General features: G+C 44.7%; 2 protein-coding genes across 4 annotated transcripts in view; one reads left to right on the top strand and one right to left on the bottom strand.

Moving 5' to 3' along the window:
- LOC117547702 (SCAN domain-containing protein 3-like) overlaps positions 1-12,307 on the bottom strand; it is a 38,449-nt gene extending 26,142 nt beyond the window's left edge. The window contains exons 1-2 of the mRNA XM_034218482.1: positions 12,059-12,307; positions 10,731-11,876 (exon numbers count right to left, since the gene is read on the bottom strand). Coding sequence (XP_034074373.1) covers positions 10,731-11,876; positions 12,059-12,307 — 1,395 coding nt within the window. The remainder of the gene's footprint in view (positions 1-10,730; positions 11,877-12,058) is intronic.
- Positions 1-24,098, top strand: part of wu:fa11c10 (protein FAM110B) — a 60,858-nt gene that overhangs the window by 2,132 nt on the left and 34,628 nt on the right. The window lies entirely within an intron of this gene.

The raw sequence follows: 24,098 nt of genomic DNA, 5'->3' as shown, positions 1-24,098 counted from the left end.
TTGTATTGTTGTTTGTATTCTGAAACGTTGAGGCTCCAATGGGAGAACACTTCTTAAATGTTAGGGGTTAAAACATATAAATAAAAAGATTAATCATTTTGTTGAAAACCAAACTTGCTCTTAGCCCTTTAAATGATGTGTGTTTGTAGAGTTATTCTTCAGTAATTTACTATCGTTGGGTTTGCTTCATGAGGTTTTCTGTCTGCCCATCCTGTCCTAACTTTTCAGTATTTTGGTCCCGGCAGTGTGAAATGAGCTTGCCAAGGGAAAAACACCAGGGGAATCCTTTCTAATGAAGGACTATGGTGGAGGTCAGTGTCTGAAATATGCAGTGCTTAACATAGCTGCCACACACAGACTGGAACATTTCATGTTACATCAGCCCGGTTGTGATGGCATGTATAACAGAGTAACAAACCACTGTTGCTAATGCTGCTGATGTTCTCTGTTTTCTCTCAGCTCATCCAAAAGGTCTGATACAACACCAAGCCTGTGATTAGCTGGAAGAAAAAAACATGTTCCTTCCAAAACCTACATACGATCCATCACAATGAAAAGCCAGGAAATAATAGTCTTGTGACCTAGACTTGATTATGGTCCTCTAACTGTGGTCTGTAATATTATAGCCAACATCTTTGTTGAAGAACAACATAGGAACATTTGTTTTGCTTTGCAGACTGACCATTCTTAAGTTCTACATTTCAAAATGACTCAAAGGAATACAATGAGGGCTATTTGGTTGAGTTTTTCCAAGACGAACATGGCAAGTTTGAAGTGTTGAATCCTGCATTGTTTGAGAAAGAAGTGCTGAAGTGACCCAGAAACTGCGTGGCTTTAGTCCTCATGTTTACAGTCGGACTGCTATCAAAGTCATACTTTTTTTTTGCTCACTTCCTTGCTTGTCTGTCTTCCCGTCTCTCTCTTTCTATGTACTTTCAGACCTCTGTCTGTATTTCTCTTTTTGGCTGTCATCTTTCCTGTGGTGCTAGCTGTATAGATTGGTGCATGATGCCATGTTTTTGTAGGCCGACCCTGAAGTTAGCATCGCAAGAGCTCCCTCTATTATTCAATTAGATTTTGGAATATTGCACACCACTTATTTTGTCGTTAAGTGTACGCAATTGGGCGAGGTAAACAGCTAGCGCAATGCTATTAGCAAACTACACGACGTTCAAATGGCTTTATGTCCACACCGCTAAGCTAAACTGGGACTAGTGTTTTGGCGTGATGACGTTTAGTCTCCTTTAGCCACTTGTTAAAATACGCTAATCTTAAGACACATGAACGTTTCAGACGTTCACCAGTGAGGCATTTACTGTCGTATTTGATGTCGTAGAGCTAAACTCTTGTAAGTTTGTGTTGATCACTGACCTTTTTTCAGGCATTTTAACCCAAACTCATTTAAAAAACATTAACTTTGAGGTTAGGAAACCCAGAAGTGCTAAAACGCTAACTCATTTCCAGGTTTAGGACTCATTCCTGACCAATGTGATCAAAGCTGCATGGCAACAGTTCTCACACTTACTGTCTGGCTGTTGTCCGATTGTGTTGGTTTGCTGACTGTCCCTCTTGTCTGTGTTAGTCTTCTTCCTGTCTCTGTTTGTCTGTCGCTGTCCTCTGATGCTACCTATATTAGGCAGTTATTGCTGCACTGATGTAGCTTTGTGTGGTTTATCTGTGCTGCCATGAGAAGAGGAGGTCATCATATTGCCTAAACCAGGGGTGCCCAACCTTTTTTGAACCGAAAGCTACTTTTAAAGTTGCCAGTCTGCCGAGATCTACCAGTCCAAATAGAGAGGCGTAGCCATTACTGACATCCTACTACCAGGTAAACACACACTTCTACTTGAATAAAACTGACCTTTGTACGATTAATACTTCATAAAATACTGCAGATCCTTTATCTTACCTCTTTCTAATCTACACACATACAAGTATTTAACTGAAGTTACACAACAGTGTTGTTGAAACAGAGTTGGAGTTTATTCACACGTCACTACAGTGGGTAATGTTTTCAAGAAACATTGAACAGTGCTGCCACATATGACACAGGAAAAAAAGAAAAGACTCTGAACCCTTTCTTTGCCATTATATAAAAATAGTGTTGCTACAAAAGTATAAATGAGGCTTACTAATAAGACAACTCAGATCTGAAGCTACACAGGAATCTGCTGCCAAAGTGCAATAAAAAAGACAAAATGAATAGAATCAAACCCTTTTTTGTTGCATTTTAGTAGATTATAAAAAGTATGCCTTTTTTAAAATAGGATGCAAGCAACACTAGTTTCTTAACCTGAATTGATAATAGACTATAATCAATTTAAACAGAACAGATCTTAATGTTTGCATTCTGATACCATTTTGTACAATAATTATAATGAATAAGTTCAATCAAACTAAAATGTACAGCTGATTAATAACGGTATCTAACTTGAGTTCTATTTCGTCCCTACTGACCGCCAGAGGCGGTGCTTTAAGCAATGGATATGTCCATCGCGCGCATGCGCAGCTCGAGTACCAATACCAACAAAGTCACCTGTGACCCACGTAACACCGGCTATATCAGCCGGTGTCGTCAGAGGATCTGTTCCTTTCATCTTCTCGCTGCGCGAGGGTACCGCGGCTACATTTTTGTAGCCTACAGCGTTCAGGTTTGAACGTTTGATCTGAGGGATTTCTCTGCAAGCAGCTGGCCGCGTGCAGCTTCGTGACTGACAGTCGGAGCTACGGGTCGTTAACGCGTCCTCCAGGAGCTGTGGCCGGCTGTGCAGAGCCTCGACAGACAGGTTGGTGTCAGCTTGCTGCTGGTGATGGCTGTGTCCCCGCACCCTCTCCCAGCCAAGTTGTCCTGATTGCTGTCTTATTTTTTGTTTGGCTTAAACTTTCTGGTGACGACAGTGTTCCCGCTTCCTCTCCCATAAAGTTGCCCTTATGCTCTTTTGAAAGTTCTGCTTGTGGCGTTGTGCCCGAGCTATCATTAGCATTTGAGTCCCAGCTTTGGCTGTGTCCCTCATTCAATTTAACCAACACCCGTTTTTTCGTTTAGATGCAGAGAGTAAGGTAAGTACTTTCTATTTCTTAGAAGCTATTATCTGGTCTTAACATTTGTGTTCTGACTTGGTCGCTTGATTGTTAGCAGCAGCCGCTTGGCTAACACCTTGCTGTTAAGCTTAACTATTAACTCAGCCGGTGAGGGCAGCGCTCCCGCTCCCGGTAACATAGGGTTTGATTGCAGTAGCGCTAGATCGTTGTATTACTGCTCCTAGTACTAGACTCCTAGCACTAGGATGATATGCAGAGAACATCTTCACTGCGGGTGCTGTGTGCTCCGCATGTGCGGTTACTACTGTAACCATGGCCTACGGTTCTATGCGGGCTGTTCTCTTTCTTAGAAGCTAATTATCTGGTCTTAACATTGTGTTCTGACTTGGTTGCTTGATTGTTAGCAGCAGCCGCTTGGCTAACACCTTGCATGTACTGTTAAGCTTCATTATTTAACTCAGCCGGTGAGGGCAGTGCTCTCGCTCCCGGTAAACGCATGGTATGGTTGCAGTAGCGCTATATCGTTGTATTTACTGCTCCTAGTACTAGACTCCTAGCACTAGGACGATATGCAGAGAACAATCTTCACTGTGTGTGCTGTGTGTTCTGCATGTGTGGCCATTAAGGAGGATTTCATCCTCCCAATATTATATTATCTAGTGGGCAGCCGTTTGGCTGACACTTTTAGGCACCGGCCACAGTTACTACTGTAACTAAGGTTCTAAGCCGTAAGTACTGGCCATAATTACTACTGTAACTACGGTTCCAAGCCGTGTAAGTACTGGCCATAGTCAATACCGTAACTACGGCTCTATGCTGTGTAAGTACTGGCCATAGTTACTACTGTAACTACGGTTTTAAGCCGTAAGTACTGGCCATAGTTACTACTGTAACTACGGTTCCAAGCCGTGCAAGTACTGGCCATCGTCAATACCGTAAACTGCTCTATGCTGTGTAAGTACTGGTCATAGTTACTACTGTAACTACGGTTCCAAGCCATGTAAGTACTGGCCATAGTTACTACTGTAACTACGGTTCCAAGCCGTGCAAGTACTGGCCAGAGTTACTACTGTAACTACGGCTATATGCTGTGTAAGTTCTGGCCATAGTTACGACTGTAACTACGGTTCTAAGCCGTGTAAGTACTGGCCATAGTTACTACTGTAACTACGGTTATATGCCGTGTGAGCACTGGCCATGGTTACTGCTGTAACTACGGCTCTGTGCTGTTCTCTTCTTTAGAAGCTAGTTATCTGGTCTTAAACATGTGTGTTATTTGACTTGATCTCGCTTGATCGTTAGCAGCAGCTGCTCGGCTAACGTCTTGCGTGTACTGTTAAGCTTCTTTATTTTACCCAGCTAGGTGAAGGCAGTGCTCTCGCTCCCGCTCCCTCTACCGGAAATGCGGATGTAGCTACATCCCTTTTTCTGTTCGGTGAGTAGTAGCACCGCTCTACTCTTCCCGTTCAGCAGCTGGTGAAGGCTGTGTTCCCGCACCCGCTCCCGGTTACGCTGCATCTGGCATTCGTCTCTAACTCAACCAGTGAAGGCAGTGTTCTCGCCCCCGCTCCTGGTAGACGCGCAACTGCCTTGTTTCTCCGTTAAGCAGGTAGCTGGTGAAGGCTGTGTTCCCGCACCCGCTCCCGGTTAAGCTGCATCTGGCATTCGTCTCTAACTCAACCAGTGATGGCAGTGTTCTCGCCCCCGCTCCTGGTAGGCGCTGAACTGCCTTGTCTTTCCGTTAAGCAGGTAGCTGGTGAAGGCTGTGTTCCCACTCCCGGTTACGCTGCATCTGGCATTAGTCTCTAACTCAACCAGTGAAGGTAGTGTTCTCGCCCCCGCTCCTTGTAGACGCGGAACTGCCCTGTTTTTCAGTTAAGCAGGTAGCTGGTGAAGGCTGTGTTCCCGCACCCGCTCCCGGTTATGCTGCATCTGGCATTCGTCTCTAACTCAGCCGGCAGTGTTCTCGCCCCCGCTCCTGGTAGACACTGAACTGCCGTGTTTATTAATCCAGCCAGGTAAAGGCAGTGCTCTCGCTCCCGCTCCCTCTGCCGGTAACGTGGGTGTAATTACATCCCTCTTTCTGTTCGGCGTGTAGCAGCAACGCTCTACTCTTTCCATTAAGCAGGTAGCTGGTGAAGGCTTTGTTCCCGCTCCCGGCTACGCTGCATCTGGCTACCTACAGAATGGCTCATTCATGTAGCGCCTGTATGGCTTCTTTTGAGCCCGAGGACGGCCACGACCGCTGCCCCTCCTGCCTCTGGCGGTCAGTGGGGACGAAATGTGAGCATCTGAGGGAGGTTCTCACGGTAAACGCCTGCATGAGCTGTAGCTGCATGCCTCGGGCGCTCAGAGTGGCAAGAATCACTGAGGTGGAACGTCTGGCAGCAGCCAACAGACACCTCTCCTTGTCATATCCTCCTCCAGATCAATTCGGCCGTTCCCGGCGACTTGAGGGAGCGATGGCTATGTGTGCTCCCCCCAATAGAAGGACTAGAAACTGGCTGTCCTCTAAAGTGGATCGGCTAGCTGCCGATAGGGGCATGATGAAGTCACCTCTTGGCCCTTCAGCCTGGGCCCGGTGTAGGGGCTGCTAGCGGGCCGCCTGTCTCCCCCCCCCCCCCTTCGGTTGACGCCCCTCTTTCGGTTGGCGCACCTCCTTCCGTTGGCGCACCTCCTTCGGCTGACGCACCTCCTTCGGTTGACGCACCTCTGTATGAGGACGCCTTGTCGCTGGTACAGACTCGTCGCCAGGTTTCGCTGGCTCAGTCACCACTAACGGAGGCATGTAGGAGAGTCCTCCGTAGCGTACCAGTCGAGCCAGGGGAGCTGTTTAGGTCAGCTGCCCTGGAGGCACTGGAGCGTGCCGCCCAAGATAGACAGACCAGGCAGCAGCTCTCGGGTCTTCGCAGACCTGTGCCCACTCCCAGCAGGCCCAGGGGCCGCTCTAGCAGCCGCCGGATTACAGGGGTGGTCTGCAGAGGTCTTAGCGGCGCGACCCAATGACTTTCGTGCCCCAGGTCGCCCGCCTTCCAGGCGGCCTCGTGCCCCAGAGCCTTACCGGCGCCCCCCAAGAGGCTCCAGGGGCCGGGGGGCTGGGCCCTGAAATCCCGGGGGCGGTCGTCGGCTGCTTTCCCAGCAGCAGCTCAGTTACTGGGCGGTCTGTACTTCCGTCCCTTGGGTGGTTTTCACCTTAACCCAGGGGTACGGACCACAGCTCCGGCCCCTAGCCTTCGGCTGGGTCTAATTGACAGTCGTCAGCGATCCGGCAGGGGCCCTAGCTCTGGCCCAAGAGTTGGTCGTCCTTCTGTCCAAGGACGCAATCAAGCCAGTAAGACCCTCTGCTTAGCCCAGGGGGTTCTACTCGGCGTACTTTCTCGTGAGCAAGAAAGTTGGCGGATTTCGCCCGATCTTGGACCTCAGAGGAATCGACAGATTCCCGAAGGTGCTGCCATTCTATATGCTGACCACTGGACTTGAGGGATGCCTACTTCCACGTGGGCCGGGCAAGATGGTGCCTTATATTCAGTTCCTCCGGCCCTTGGGCAGACTGGCAGCTGCCTCGGCCGCTGGGCCCTTAGGCCCGCTGTCGTTGCGCCCCATGCAGATGTGGCTGAACAGCCTTCACTTGGACGCCAAGTGGCACAGGCACAGGGAAGTCAAGGTGTTGCAGCATTGCCTCCACTCTCTGTCACGCTGGAGGGGCAGGGCCTATCTCCTAGTCGGTGTGCCCATGGGCGCCATCCCATCCCGCCAGGAGACCATCACCATAGGTGCATGTCTCTCAGGGTGGGGTGCAGTGCGGCAGGGCAGGACCATTCAGGGTCAGCGGTCTGCCCAGGAGAGTGCGCGCCAGGTCAACGTGCTAGAGCTTCGGGCTGTGCAGCTTGCACTCACGCACTTTCTACCCCAACTGGGGGGGCAAGAATGTGCGTGTTCCTTGGGGACAGCATGTACGTTGTTGCTTAGACAACAGTCCCTTCTAGATAGTGGACGTTCTCACTCCACTCTGAATTTATGTGGCTGCGATTTCTGCCCGACATGTTCGGGTCGACGGCACCACGGCGGGGTGCCACAGGTCGGTGTCCCTCTTTATGAGAGAGGCTTTACGGCAGCGTCCCCCTAGTACCCCGAGGGCTCCGGCTTGGGACCTGCCCCTGCTGCCGGATGCCCGATCATCTCTCCCTTCGAGCCCCTGGCCCAGGTGGGGCTTAGGTGGCTGCCCACGAAGGCAGCATTTCTGCTTGCCATAGCCACATGGCGGCACTAAAGGAGGTTATGCCCTCTAACCAGTGGCTGCCCCACTGGGTTGTCGATACCATCTCACAGGCTTATGGGGCCAGTGGCCGCTCCCTGCCATCAGGCTGAGATGCCACTCTACAAGGAGCATCTCAACATCTTGGGCTGCCCTGAGGGTGGTGCCCCTGGAGACCATCTGCGCCGCGGCGTCGTGGGCGTCTTCTGGCACATTCTCCAGTTGTCATCAGGTCAATGTCGCCACTCCCCATTCTTTGGGCGTGGTCCTTTTGCTGAGCTCTGCTGTTTCCAGTGGTGAGCAAGGGCTTGGATTCTTCATGACATTGTTGGTATAAGTCATCCATTGCTTAAAGCAGAGGTTCTCAATTGTTTTTCAGCCAAGGACCCCTTACAAGATAGAGAATACACCAAGGACCCCCTCATTCTGATTTGTGATTTTGGGCTATATAAATAAAAATGTACTTGATTTGACTTGTATGTCCCTTGGAATAATCTGACGTAGCCTATTTTTTACACTTCTATAGTCTTAGTTATGTGAAAGAACAACACAAGAGAAATGTATTAGAAAGATATTAGATATGTATTAAAAATATTTGCACCATCTCAACACAGAATACCCATAAAACAATCAATCAATTAGCTGCAAGTAACACTGTACCTAAACAAAATATCACAGGGAAATCAAGAGAAAAGTGATCATTTGAAGTGCATTTCAGAACATACACACACACACACACACACACACACACACACACACACACACACATAAAGATAACACATCAAGTGTTTCACTCTTAGTTCAAATTAAATGATTTATAAAAGTCTAATCACAAAATAAATTGCAAAACAACTGCAACTGCATTGCTACAATCCCAAACCACTACTTGTAATGGCAGCCAGCTCTGGACACTATTGGAGTGATGCAAGGCAGTCCATGAAGCTGATTGCTTCTCTCTGCAAGTGAAGACACACATATCAAACTCAATCAATAAATGCAACATATCTGACATTTATGTTGCTCATACACACACACACACACACACACACACACACACACACACACACACACACACACACACACACACACAGGGGTGAAAGTGGGCCGGAACGATCCAGAACAGTGTTCCGGCACCTTCGATTGATAAGTAAATAAATCTGATTGGCAGTTTCATACATAATAATGTCAAGCGAGTTCACAGGGCTGCCAACTCTCACACAATTGACATTTTTCACACGCTCTCAGCCACAAGTCCATTTTCTCAAGCAGTGAAAAACAAATTCATAACTGATAATGTCATGGTGCGAAAAGAGGACACAACAGCAGCAACAGGCAGCAGACCATCTGAATAGCGAGAAATATACACAAATGTATTATATTGTAACTTATTCCCATGCATGTTGCTCAAAGTAATCAGTCTCACTTTGCGTCTATCCCTCTCCTCTCGCGCCATGCGCACCAGGCAGGAGTGAGAGTGAGTTACCATGGTTACGGGGACGCTCTGTGTCTCTGTCGCTCTGAAACTTCTCGCGATTCCCAATTAAACGTTTTTAGTAATATAACATAATTTTACAGTTTTGGTTAACATTATACAGGGTTAATGTTTATTGATTAAATCCAAAGAGGGCAAGGTGGTGTAGACATGTAGGAAATGTGTTTTAAAATTACAATTTGTTCACACACACACACACAGAGAGAGAGAGAGCGAGAGAGAGAGCTCTTACCATTAATGTGAGATATGGGCCTGTCTCTCGCTGCACAACTTCTCTATCCTTGGAGAAGTAGATGAGAGGCATACACGTATGGGGGTTATTCCCTATTTTTATTCAAGAGCGTGGTATTTAAATTTGAGAGCATACTTTATGTATTCATTTCCCTCAAACCCTGTCCTCGCACTCAAATAGTGCCTGCTTGCACTTAGATTTGCTCTGCTTGTGCTCAAACTGTACGCTTGCACTCAGATATATTGCTGCTTACAGATTTGTTCTGCTCTCAGATTTATTCTGTGCGCGCTCGAAACTTTTGTGCAACAATCCTGTCAAAATCCCTCAACCAATAGGAGGCCTGGTGTCCTTGCGGGTGCGTTCGCTTTACTTATTATAGCGTCCCGTAAGGGCGGTTACTCTTTGGTTTATAAACTCCAGCCCTCCACGGCTTTATAACATAGCATGTACTTCACTTGTTTGATTTACAACTTTTGGGGGGGGGGAGCACAGTTAGTATATATATATATATACCAGCACCTTACATAATAGCTACGTTCAGTGGCGTACTGGGACTAAAAATCAGCCCGGGAATCTCGACCGGCCCTCGTTATCGCTAGTAAATTGTCAACGGGGGGAGGGGGGATTGCTAGTGAATTTTCCGAACGGCCCACTTCTTCCTCCAGACTGTTGTTCTGCTCCAGCACTGTTGCGCTACGGCTTGGTTCGGCCCGACGCGAAGCGGAGTGTCGACAACCCCATATTGTATAGATATTCGTATATCACGGCCTGAAGTGAGCTATTGCATTTATAAAACGGTTACCGCCTGTGGCTGGCAATGTGAAAGAAAAATACACACTCCAATTTAAATAGTTTTTATTATTAAATAATGATGTTCAAAATAAAATAGTCCCTCCGTTGCCTTCTGCACAAAACATAGTGCAAGGTGGTTGCTATGCAACAACAATAACAGCTAGAGAACATATTAGACAGACAGCATTGTCGTTGTTTAGGTGCCTTTTTTTCTGGAGATAGGCACTTCTCAATCCACTCCTCCATAGTAAGGCCACCCCGGAGGTCGAAGTTAACCTTAAATGTTTCCATTTTAAGCTTTGTTAGTTAGTTAGTTTCGTGACGGACGTAATGTAACAGTTGTAACGGTTCTCAGACGCGGAGGGAGACTGACTTGTGAAAAGTAACTACAATTATACCCGGGATATACGCTCATTATATCACGGCTAAGAAACATCAGATTGCTTGATTTGACTCGTCCGTTTTATAAACATATACTAACTGTGCTTACCCCCCCTCCCCCAAAGTACATGAAGTACATGACATGTTATGTTATAAAGCCGTGGAGGGCGGGAGTTTATAAACCAAAGTGTAACCTTTTATAAACCAAAGAGTAACCGCCCTTACGGGACGCTGTAATAAGTAAAGCGAACGCACCCGCAAGGACACCAGGCCTCCTATTGGTTGAGGGATTTTGACAGGATTGTTGCACAAAAATTTCGAGCGCGCACAGAATAAATCTGAGAGCAGAAACAATCTGTAAACAGCAATATATCTGAGTGCAAGCATACAGTTTGAGCAGAAGCAGAGCAAATCTAAGTGCAAGCAGGCACTATTTGAGTGCGAGGACAGGGTTAGAGGGCAATAAATACATAAAATATGCTCTCAAATTTAAATACCACGCTCTTGAATAAAGATAGGGAATAACCCCCATATACACGTAGGTCGTTCTCCACTTCCATCCGAGCCCTGTACTTGGTCTTCATGGAGGTCAGCGCTGAGAATGATGACTCGCACAGGTATGTGGTTGGAAAGGGAAGCAACACCCGCATGGCAACAGCAGCGATTTCCGGATACTCCTGTTCAACCGAAGGCCAAAAGTCCACATGCCCCCGTTGGCCGAACCGGATTCTCAGCGTCCCGTCGCATGCCAGGTCCAGCAGCTCCTCCTCTGCTTTTCCACTGAGACCCCGCGCTGATGTATGGGCAACGAAGGGGTCGCGCACCCAGTCCCAGGCATCGGTGTCAACGTCAGTGAAATAGTCATTGAAATAGTCACCAAGGGAGGCAAGATACGAACCGATTGTATTTTTCACAATCTCAGCTGGTATTTGGTTTGTGTCCAAAAACTCTGTGAGTTGGGGGAACATGTCTGTAATGCCATTTTGCACCCGCCTTCTCCAGATCGCTGTTTTGGCACGGAATGCCTTGATTTTGTCGCTTACCTCCAGGATAGAGGCATATCTGCCTTGAACGGACAAACTGAGATCGTTCAATAAGTTGAACACATCTGCGAGGTAGGCGAGCTGTGCGATCCATTCGGGGTCCGAGAAGAGTGCTGCAGTGGTTGGCTTGTCATTCTGGATGAACTCACACAGCTCTGAGCGCAGTTCGTACACCCGCTGTAGCACTTTTCCACGGGAGAGCCAACGCACCTCTGAATGGAACAGCAGGGTGTCCTGTCCTGCGCCCATCTCCCTGCAGAGCTGGCCGAATAAACGGGACTGCAGTGGCTTACACTTGATGTGGTTGACCACAGATACCACCGTGCTGAGAACGGAGTGTAGCTCAGGACTCAATGATTTTGACGCCAGAGCCTGCCTGTGCAACATGCAGTGGGTAGCTATCATCATTGGATTGCGCTCCTTGGCACGAGCAACCACCCCACTCTTGCGTCCGGTCATGGCAGCTGCCCCATCTGTGCAAATCGCAATGCAATTCTCCCAACTCACATTGCCAGTCTCCATGAACATATCTATAACATTGAAAATCTCCTCACCTGTTGCTCGCCCCGTCAACTCTTGACAAAATAAAAAGTCTTCCTGAATCCTTCCTTCCCACGGGTATCGAACCAGCGCGATGAGCTGCGCAGAGCCGGACACATCAGTGGACTCATCCAATTGAACTGCGAATTTAGACTCTCTTAGTCTTTCCAGCAGTTGTGATTTGATATCAGCAGACATGTCCTCAATTCGTCGTCTGATGGTGTCATTTGACAGAGGTACACTTCTCAATTTGGCATCCGCATCTTTCCCCACCACCTTACCTCACACAGATCCACCGCAGCAGGGAGCAGCAGTTCCTCCGCTATTGTGTGGGGCTTTCGCGCCTTAGCAATCCTCTGCGCTACCAGGTAGGAGGCCCGCTGCGCTTTAGCAGAAACAGACGTAACATTAATCATCCGTTGTTGTTGCTGGCGGTAGTCCTCGCCCTTCCTCTCAAAAAAAGCCCGGTCTTTTTTTACATAATCTGGATGCTTGGTCTCGAGGTGCCTCTTCAATTTGGCAGGCTTCATCGCCTCATTGGCAAGACACCGCAGGCATATCAGACATTTCTGTTTCCCTTCCACTTCAATAAATCCATATTGGAGATACTCCTCATCGTATTTCCTTACTTTTGTTTTTTGTTTTCATTTACTTCATTTGTACCCGTAACCGGTCGTTTTAAAAATCTGTCCATCTTCGTAGTATGCTAGCCGTGTTATATCTCTATGATGCTTGCAGCGGCGCTCTCTGACTGACGTACCAGTTATTGTTGTTTCCACGGTAACGGGTGACGCACTTGATTTTTAAATGTATAGATTTGTTAGATTAGAACGTAATCTATGAACTATTTTAGATTAAAAAAATTAAATATTTGTTGAACTATGAAGCCTTTTGTAAAAAAAAAAAAAAATGGAAAAAAAATGATATGATAATTTAAATTAATGAATCTGAAAACTTTTCACGGACCCCCTGGCAGAGTGCCACGGACCCCCGGGGGGTCGCGGACCCCACTTTGAGAACCACTGGCTTAAAGCACCGCCTCTGGCGGTCAGTAGGGACGAAATAGAAAGATAGTTACGGCTGTAACTACGGTTCTATGAGTCCCGGATGACCGCCAGAGTTCCCTGTCACTCAGAATTCTTGTGTGCTCGCGAGAAGATTCTGGGAACAGATCCTCTGACGACACCGGCTGATATAGCCGGTGTCACGTGGGTCACAGGTGACTTTGTTGTTATTGGTACTCGAGCTGCGCATGCGCGCGATGGACATATCCACTGCTTAAAGCACCGCCTCTGGCGGTCATCCGGGACTCATAGAACCGTAGTTACAGCCGTAACTATCGTTTTTATTAAATCAAAAACCTGTTGAAATGCTTCTGTTATTTTTACTGTCCCCAAAAGCGCGTCGGCAGCCTCCAGAAATGCTTCTTTCACAACTTTGCCGTCTTTGAAAGAATTCATGTGTTTCGCAAGAACGTGACTGACACGATAAGATGCTGTGGTAGCAGCCTTGCTCTTGTTGTTGGCCTGGTGAAAATGGACTGCTGTGCATTTAGCTGTCCTTTCAGGTCCCTCCCCTTTTGGGAGCGTAGGGCAGAATTAGGAGGGAATTCCGTCTCGTAGCGTTTGTGCAGTTTTGAAATGCCGCTCCTAAATTACCCTTCTTCGATAAAGCCACGCTCGCATTGCAGATGAGACAGATGGACTTTGAATTGGAATAGATACAAAAATAATCATCCTCCCACTTGGAGTGAAAATTATATATTTTGGGCTTTTTTGCTTCTGCCATAATTGCGGTCTTGTGTGTGTGCGGACTGTCACTCCTATTGACACGGACAACGTCAGCTAACTATGCCCACTGCCCACCAGCCACGCACCGACACATGGGGTCATGCCAATCACAGAGCTTTGATGCGTTCAAGTGCATTATTCTGGCACAGGAAGATTATGTGAAAGGACATTAACGATAAAACAGAATATTGTTGTTCTATTTTTAGACACATCTCACGATCGACTGGGAATCGGTCGATCGCGATCGACTGGTTGGGCACCCCTGGCCTAGAGTACAACATAAACGCACACATAAACACAGAGCCCATATACAGTCTAGCATTATGCAGACCTCTTCTAATCTCCTAGTTATTATGGGTGAAACAGATTCTTTCTGAATTAATTTGCATATCACCGGCGCTAACTAAGAGGCAGATTTGAAGTACACTCGTGAACGGCTGAAGAAGTATTGAGATATTTTCAAGTAGTAGCAGCACTAACCAAATGACATGTCATTTCAGTCAAGCAGAAGAACATAACTATTAGCAGAAAAAATAGGCTACCTATAGTTCGATCCTCAATTTAACTATATCAAACCCAATGTTTGAGTATTTATGGCATGTATTCTGCTACAGACATCACATCTATATACACTCACTAGTTACCTGTCTGAACCCCATGGTAGTGTACATTGCAGTGTTGTTTTTGCTGAATTAACATGGCACAGACATGTATGAGCAAAAATGTGGAAGACAAGTACTGACATACATTAGAAATACTCTTAGCAGATGCCTATATGATGCGTAATTATTTATGGGTGGAACATCTTGTCCCAGGCACTCAAGAAAAAATGTACTTGTTTCAGAAGTACATTTATTTTGATCATGAAGTGTAAATGCAAGTTATTATTTTGCATCAATGTTCCTATTATTAGCACCTAGACCAGGTGTCACCAACCTTTTTTAGGATGAGGGTTACTTTAAAAAAAGAAAACAAGTCGGGGGCTACTTTTCCTCCTCTTTTTTAAAGTTCTTTGCAGTGTATATATTTAGCACATTTTCAAATTATTATATGCTTACCTTTAACCTTTGTGTGCTGTTTGGGTCTGTGGGACCCGTTTTCAGTGTTTACTAAAATAACATGTATTCAATTTAATTATTTTAACCTGCTTTATTTGGGGGTGGGGCTCACATCATCTAGGGGGCACCTCACATCCTCTAAGGGGGTCCTCACCTCCTCCAGGGGGACCTCACACTCTCTAGGGGGGTCCGGGGGCATGCACCCCCGGGAAGATGTTTTTTAAAATGTTGAAGTGAAATGCATCAATCTGGTGCACTTTGAGCACAAAATGAATTTATGGATACAGCTCTCATGAAAGGGAGCTGTATACTTTTCAATACTCCAATCATCTTTAGAATATTATCACAACCAATAACAAATCATTCAAACTTGTTTATTCTTATCTTATGTTAGCATTCTTTCTTTTTATTTATGCATATTTTAAGTGATACTACACATACAGTATATGATCACACACATATGTATAATTGAAATATTGATCTTCAAAGTAATTACAGCTTTCATAAATGTAGTGCATTAAAGAACAACATTTGTCATGTAGTTTTAGGAAATGGAACATAACAAATTATAATTCTGCTGAGTTTGACATTTGTTTCACTTTTAAATACTGCAGTCTGCCTTCTTGCCAGCTTCAGTCAGGTAAAGCCCCCTCTGGCCTAAATATCCTAGACAGTAGGAGTCATGTGGCCGGAGTTACCTTCTGTCATTGGCCCTTGGGTGTTCCCTGTTTGGGTGAGGAATGAGGTCAGTGTGACTCCCTGTCCCAGCATGCTGTGTCTCAGCTGTACTAAACTCTGGGGGTCAGCAGCTCAGGACTCACAAGCAGATCCCTCACATGCAAACAGCTTGTCCTGCGTGACTGAGTGAAGTTGTGACCCGGAAACAAACTTTGCTCAATGAGAGGTTACACATGATGTCGGTGACAGTCCTGCAACAGCTGAACTGGTCTTCCCCAAGCCCCCAGGATGGAAGCATGGAATCTCATTTTCATAGTGACAACCAATGGCACTGTAACTTCCCTGTCAGTATGTGACATCATGGACCCAAAAATACTTTCTCACATATATTTTGAGCTAAATCAACGACCAGTACGAACACGTGACGCGCTCTTTACTTCCCGCGAGGTTGGGCGCAAAGCATTTCTGTGAAAGCAGCCAGTTAAGTTTTGTTACTATGGTTACCTACATTGCTAGCTTGCTCACTTTGCAAAGCTGTCCTGTGATTGGTTGCACGTCAAAAGGTCAGCGGAAATCGAGGTCAAAGCAGAATCATTTTGAGCGCAGAGCTTAGCAATTTTGAGCTGCACACCATGGACGAAGTGTGCATGCTGGAAGGGCCCGGTCTTTCGGGTTACCGGTAAATCCAGGTATTTTTGTACTCAAAATTGACCATTTTGGCTTTGTGCGCAAATGATTCAGATTCAGATTCAACTTTATTGTCATTACATAGTACAGGCATGGGCGTAGGAAGCATCCTGAATGTGGGGGGGGGGCATTTTTAACGGTGGGTGTGGGGGTAAATAGTACATTTCCTGTATTCTGGTGCATTTTAACAGGTGGTTTGATACTTCTATGTGGCTATACTAGCATGAGGAAAATGATGGGTACATTTTGTAATTTCATCCAGTAGTAAAGAAAGGAAACCTATTTGATTATTAATTCAGAGCAGTCTTTGAATTAATAAAAAGCAGTTTAAATGCCCATTTTTTGCACATTTATATACAACAATAAATATTTGTGAGTGCATTGAGAGATATTGTTGAGTCATTTGTATATAAATCACAAAATACATTTGTGACTCCTTCTGTGAGCATTTATTCTTATTGAGACTGATCTGACTCCATACAGATGTTAAGTTCACCTAGGAATGGTATCATTGACTTAAATGTTGCTCTTCTGTCTATATTGGTCACATGATGCCCCTTGACTGAAATATGTCCTGTTCAATATCCCCACTGATTTCCTTAACATTCTGGGATGAGAGTCCACATCACTCTCTCCACTGTCCCTGTGTTCTGCCTCTGACTCACTCTCAAGTGCCTAGATGTCAAGAGAGGTGGTGAAGTGATCATTATTTATTGAGCAGTATACTCTTTCACATTGAATCATAACAAGTCATACTGAATGTAAATACAACTGACTCTAAAGTAAGTCCCAGTCTGTGACATTGGACATTTTGAAGACTCAAAGTCCCAAGCAGTAGGTAGAATATTAGCTAGTCTATGTAATGTGCACAGAAAATAAATAGTTAACTGAATACTGGGATGGAAATTGCCTATAAGCACTCAGTAAAACATAAACACACACAAAAAGCTTCTCAATGATAAGAAGTATAATTAAAACATAATGCACATTATCATTTTGAGAGAGAGTACCTAAATTAAAGAACTCCGAAAATAATCTCTTATCGAACTGAGGCTCCAGTAAAACACACTGACTGCGTCTACATGGGCATCAGTAAGCCATTTATGAGTATTATCCCGGTTATGATCATATTGGGGATATGGTGTTTACATGAGCACAGAGAGATCGGGTTATTCATGTTCCCTGTTTACATGATAAATACTAGTGACCTGGCATTTCGATGCCTTTTTTCATCTAAACTATTAAGTATTTGCATCTGTCTATCATGACATAAAGACGAAACTTCTCTCCAGAAGTGAGATGCCGCTGCCGCCATCACTGTTAACTGATTAACTGCTACCAGTTGAAGACTTACTTTCCTCTTCTTTGAAATGTTCTTATGTCCATGTTGTCTGGGGGAGAACACATATCAAACCAAGAGATCGTCAGCTTTGATTTTCGCTGTATTAACAATGTCCTGAACACTTGGTGTGTGTGCCTTACCTCCGCTACCGGCATCGCTTCATACAACAGATCTGAGCTGTCCAACTATGGCAACACTCCTTGAACATGCGCGCGCTATGTGATCTCTGCCTTGGTACAAAGTAGCAGTGAAAACATGGTACGGAGTTTCATTGATTTGGGCATTCTCTCAATAAGCAAGTGGAATGGATTTGATAATGAAGCACTGACACAGCGCTCTACAAAGTGCGGCAAGTGGATCGACCGATTCACGGACTTTCCGCATAGTAAAAGTGGGGGGCTCTAAACTAATCATTTGAAAAAGTGGGAAGGACTTGTCCCACCCTCATATAATGGCTGCGACACCCATGAGTACAGGTACTAGTAACGAGGCATCTGACCAGAAGTGCAATATAGCAGTGCAAGTGTCTACATAATATAAATGAATCATTATAAATAGGCTATAAACTACAGTGGCCCTGAAGTGCAAGACACCACAGCATTTCAGAAAACACTGCAGCATTTCAGAAAACGCCGCCGCATTTCAGAAAACGCCACAGCATTTCACATTGAACGGAAAGGGTATTCCTTTAGGGAGAACACTTCTTGTTTGATTGGACGGGGCCAGCCAGAGAAGCACTGCTGTGATTGGTTGTTTTTTGCTGCCAGTCAAGAAATGACGCTTCGTGATTGCCAACACATCAGCTGTTAGCACACACTCAGAGCTCACAGCTCCTCATATCTGTTCAGAAACTGGACAACAGTTAAACGTGTACAAACCACAGACTGTCTGTGTCATTGCGAATACAGTCGCTGCTTTATTTATGTCTGTATGACGTTGTTGTGAGTGTGGACGGAGCAGCAACAGGTTAGTTTAGCCTGATGGATCCGATTCCATTCAGAAAACACGCATTTTAAAGCTTTTCGCCTGCCGTCTTATCTGCAGACTTGTCAAAGCGTTAATTCATGGTTTTTACTAACCGTTGTCAGTATGTAGTTACTTCGGCATCACTTTGAAATGTGTATTACAATTAAATCACGGTCAAATATGTTCATTTTGTTGTAGTTGGTATCACCCATAGCATTTACATGGAGATACGCCCCGCCCCGCCTCCAGCTCGTCTTGTTTGAATGACAGGAGCAAACACAGCTGACAGCCGCGGTGAAACTCGAGCGATTAGAGCGATGCGAATATTGGGTAGTCTACCATAGTATTTACATGGAGATAAGCCCCTTAAAAACCATGAATTAAAAAAGCATTAATTCTGTGTTTACTCCTGTCATTCAAACAAGACGCTGGAGAGGGAGCGGGGCGTATCTCCATGTAAATCCTATCGGAATCGGATCCATCAGGCTAAACTAACCTGTAGCTGCTCCGTCCACACTCACAAAAACGTCATACAGACATAAATAAATGCTGTTTTGTGAAATGCTGTGGTGTCTTGCACTTCAGGGCCACCGTAATAATGGCTGATGTCAAACAAAAAGGTTCAATAAGCTGTAAAACTAAAAAGAATGTCTTGAAAATATTACAAAATAAATAATAAGAAAGTGTTTCAATCACTTTCAATCACAATCAATAAAAGCCGGGGTCCTCTACTATTGCATAAGGGCGCAGCATAGCCGTTGAAAAACATATGCCAAAAGCTTCCGTTATTTATTTTGGTCTCACGGCTTTCATGTCTATTGGCTTCTTAAAAACAGCGGGGATAAACTGTTGAACTGCTGCTGTCTTTTGCTGGGCTCCGGTGATTGGCAAATCTGGGTGATGCCTTCTGATATGATTTAGCATGTTGGACGTGTTACCAGATTAGCATACCGCACCGCTGTCGAACAACGCAGACACACCGTCCCCGTCCGATCTTCCACGAGCACTCCATCGTTATTATAGTCCACAGGGAACCCGAAATGTTCCCACACAGCTGATTTAAAAGAAGCAGGTGGGTTCTAGCTCCTGTGTGTTATCTGAACTCGCCATACTAACTTTTCATCTTCTTGTATTTTGTTCGTTTTGTTGTGTTTCTACTTGTTCTTCATTTGTTGTTTAAGGGCGGCTGGCAAACAGCTTTTAGGCGCAATACCGCCCCCTGGATTATATATAGTGAAGTGGATACTGCCCTGAAGGACAGACTTTTTTCCCACTCGTAAAAAAAAAGGCAGTAACGCCGGTTGCCAGGTTACCATTGGCAACCATTCAGAAAAAAATTCAACCAATTCTTGGCCTTTGGTTGCCATCAGTGGCAACCACTTTTTAACATGAAGAAATAAGCACAGCAAAATGTGCACCCCAAAATAGATAAGTGTTAATTATTTGTTGTATTAAGAGTGACATTTAATTATTGTTGTGACCAGTCGGAACCTGATACTTAAGTTGCACGTGCATTGGTGTGATTACAGAGCCAGAAAGGGATGCACGTTTACTCGTGTGCGCGGTGCGCTGTGTGTTTGTTTTACAAAAAATGGCGAAGCAAATTAAGTTGTTTGACTGTGGGGTAAACAATTCGGCCAACCCGTCAACATCTCAAACGAATGTTCAAAGTGATTCAACTGATAAAGCGCAAGATGAACCCGAACGAAAAATATAAGTACATTCTGCTCCGTTGTCCATTCACTTCCGGTTAAAGTTCCTTCAAAATAAGAGTCCCGATCTTATTACTACCAAAATAAAAGTGCTAAACGAAACTTTACCATAGGAAAATATTGGCATACAAATATAATCACTTCTATAAAAAAAGTAACACATTTTAAATATAGTTAGACATATTAATAAATAATTTACAGTATTAATAATTAATATCTAATTTTTAACTGTGAATGGTTTTCATTTATTTAACATTATAAATGTATTAGTCTGGCCAATCCAAGACTTCGATGCTGAAGGGCCAGTGGATCTATGGTGGGGGTCAGCACAAAGGTCAAGAAAACCCACATTTTGAAAGGGAGACAACGGATGACCAAGAAACTAGTGACTTGCTCAATTCATTTTTGAGGGATCTGTGAAGAACATGACAGCAGCTGCACTACTGGTGTTTTGTATACCAGCAATTGAGGGTGGACAAGTTTACTACCACTTTAGTTTCAAATAATTGTGTTAATTACTTATTGTAAAGCATTAGAACATTCTTTTGTGTCACATGTTCATTATTAAGTTGCTGTATAACTGTATAGTATCTTAATTATTTAATATATAAGGTGACTAAAAATGGCAACCGTATTTTCAGTTTTGGCAACCAAAAGCTGATGCCTGGTTGCCAGCCTGGCAACCACTTTTAAAAGTTAGTGTTGAGCCCTGTATGGTATAGACCAGTGGTTCCCAAACTTTTTGTGCCCAAGGCACACCAAAGGACAAGTAAAAATCTCAAGGCACACCTATTGTGCAAAACAGCCCTTATAACACGTGTTATCACTCATATCATGTGAAATATCTGTAAATGTGCATAATTATTTACTAATGCCAAATAAAATGTGACAAAGACAACTATATTACTCATGAAATATTTATTAACGAAATATTTCAGAAATTAATTTGAAACTTTATCAAATTAGGTTTCATCAAAGCAGCAACACACTCATTTAAACCAGACAGGTCACAAAATTAACATTTCAGCAATCAGCATTGAAACATGTGCTATTGTAAATATTTTTGCCGACTTACAAATTAGTGAGATACATGTGCCTGTCGGGGCGCGCAGATTTTTTTTATCCTTGGTGGCACTGAGGAGAGGGCCACTCGCAAGTCCTGTTCAACAGAGAGCCGTGAGTCCCGTGACCTCCTGTTGTTCTTCATGTAAATCAGAGTAGAGAACTAATTAAAATATATTACATATTACTTTAAAAAAAGTAATATATTACACTTCTTCGTTACTATCTACATAAAGTAACTTGTTACTTTACTCGCCGAGCACGTACGAACTTGCGCATGCCTGAGTGGCAATAACTTTCCTTACCAGCAGGCGGCGGTAGTGTGTATTTGTCATTCAAAACAGGCAACAACCGGAAAACAGAGAAGAAGAACAGACGACGTGATATAAACAAACAACAAATAGCTGTGCGGTAGCTTCACCTTAGCATGTGTTCTTTGCAGGTGCTTGTTGAGGTTTGACCACGTGATGTTTCCAGCAGTGGATAACAGCTTCTGGCCTGGACACAGTTTGCACCTCACCGTCACATTCCTGTCTATTCTTCGGACGAACTCAAAATAATGGGCATACCTCCCACCCCTCGAAAGTTATCGCTGACTCAGCCATGTTTATGCAGCACTGCACGTGGAGATGTGGACGCACAAGTCGCGCAGATTATGTACATATAAACCTACAAAGTACTGATATTATAGTAAATAAAAAAATTATTATTTTTGTGTAGTTGTATATTGCAATAATAATGTATGGTTGTCACAAAATCCCACGGCACACCCGGACTTGCCTCACGGCACACCAGTGTGCCGCGGCACACCGTTTGGGAACCACTGGTATAGACAGTATAAAGATATAAACAGATGTATACAGTGTGGTTATATTACTATGTACATACCAGCGACGTGCAGTCAGGGGAGTCAGGGGAGGCAGAGCCTCACCTGTCATACTCCAATGTAACGGAAAAACAACTAAAGAAAAACTAAATAGTAATAATAATAAAATGTCTCCACTGATCTGTGTTGTAAGTGTGATTTCTGTATGATTCCAATCGCTTTTTATGGTCAAAATCAGCAAATTGGCCGAGCTCCGCTACAACTACATGGGAGCGATGAGGAGTGAGGCAGGGACAAGCTCTGCCTCTCGTAAGCCCACAGTAACTGGCTGGAGCGCGGGCACTAATGTATCGCGGGCACTTATTTTGTGAGCCGCTCAAGCCAGTTACTGTGGGGTGAGGTGAGGCACAGATGAGCTCTGCCTCACCTCAGAATGCGTCACCCCACAGAAACTGGCTGGAAAGCAGGCCCTAAGCGCATGCCTGCACCATCTCACTGTATGTCACCAATGTAATGTTTGTAGATCCCTTTATTACATTTATCCTCGCCATCCATAGTCTCTAAATAACTTATTTCACGTATATATGATATTTAGGCCCGCTGGTCTCATCATACAACGGCAATGAAAAAAGCACCAGGAGAAGCAGCCATAACCTCTGCCGCACTGAAGGGGGCGCACGTGAGCCCACAGGTTCTTGTTGCTACTGTTATTCTACGCAGACGCAAGCAACAAGCTAGACTTTTGAAACTAGAGGAAGATAAGCAGGACTTTTACAAAAATGTAATGGAGATTGTTGTTCAGAAGGATAGCATGGACTTCATCTTCAAGTCAAGGTAAGACCACAATTGTAATGAAAATGGGATCTTACTAAGAAAGAGCAATCCAATATTTAGATTTTGGGTATCCTTTTGTTGAACAGTCTGTTTAAAATGAATCGAAGCATCATTTCTAAAAAAGCTTTTGAAAATAACCGAACATTTCGATTAAGGTTAAAATATAATATTTGTAAATCTGACTCTGAAAGAGTCGGTGCCTCACCAGCCATGAGCCTCACCAGCCATGAACCTCACCGCACGTCACTGGTACATACAGTGGGGCAAAAAAGTATTTAGTCAGCCACCAATTGTGCAAGTTCTCCCACTTAAAAATATGATGAATAATTTTCATCCTAGGTATACCTCAACTATGAGAGACAAAATGAGAAAGAAAAAAATCCAGAATCTATTGTACGATTTTTAAAGAATTTATTTGCAAATTATGGTGGAAAATATGTATTTGGTCAATAACAAAAGTTCATCTCAATACTTTGTTATATACCCTTTGTTGGCAATGACAGAGGTCAAACGTTTTCTGTAAGTCTTCACAAGATTTTCACACACTTGCTGGTATTTTGGCCCATTCCTCCATGCAGGCCCCCCCCCAGAGCAGTGATGTTTTGGGGCTGTCGCTGGGCAACACGGACTTTCAACTCCCTCCAAAGATTTTCTATGGGGTTGAGATCTGGAGACTGGCTTGGCCACTCCAGGACCTTGAAATGCTTCTTACGAAGCCACTCCTTCGATGCCCGGGCGGTGTGTTTGGGATCATTGTCATGCTGAAAGACCCAGCCACGTTTCATCTTCAATGCCCTTGCTGATGGAAGGAGGTTGTCACTCAAAATCTCACGATACATGGCCCCATTCATTCTTTCCTTTACACGGATCAGTCGTCCTGGTCCCTTTGCAGAAAAACAGCCCCAAAGCATGATGTTTCCACCCCCATGTTTCACAGTAGGTATGGTTTTCTTTGGATGCAACTCAGCATTCTTTCTCCTCCAAACACGTCTAGTTGAGTTTTTACCAAAAATTATATTTTGGTTTCATCTGACCATATGACATTCTCCCAATCCTCTTCTGGATCATCTAAATGCTCTCTAGCAAACTTCAGACGGGCCTGGACATGTACTGGCTTAAGCAGGGGGACACGTCTGGCACTGCAGGATTTGAGTCCCTGGCGGCGTAGTGTGTTACTGATGGTAGCCTTTGTTACTTTGGTCCCAGCTCTCTGCAGGTCATTGACTAGGTCCCCCCGTGTGGTTCTGGGATTTTTGCTCACCGTTCTTGTGATCATTTTGACCCCACGGGGTGAGATCTTGGGTGGAGCCCCAGATCGAGGGAGATTATCAGTGGTCTTGTATGTCTTCCATTTTCTAATAATTGC

Source organism: Gymnodraco acuticeps, unplaced genomic scaffold (genome assembly GCF_902827175.1).
Source record: "Gymnodraco acuticeps unplaced genomic scaffold, fGymAcu1.1, whole genome shotgun sequence".
NCBI lineage: Eukaryota > Metazoa > Chordata > Actinopteri > Perciformes > Bathydraconidae > Gymnodraco > Gymnodraco acuticeps.
The sequence above is the reverse complement of the archived record's forward strand: the minus strand, read 5'-3'. Positions and strand labels throughout refer to the sequence as shown.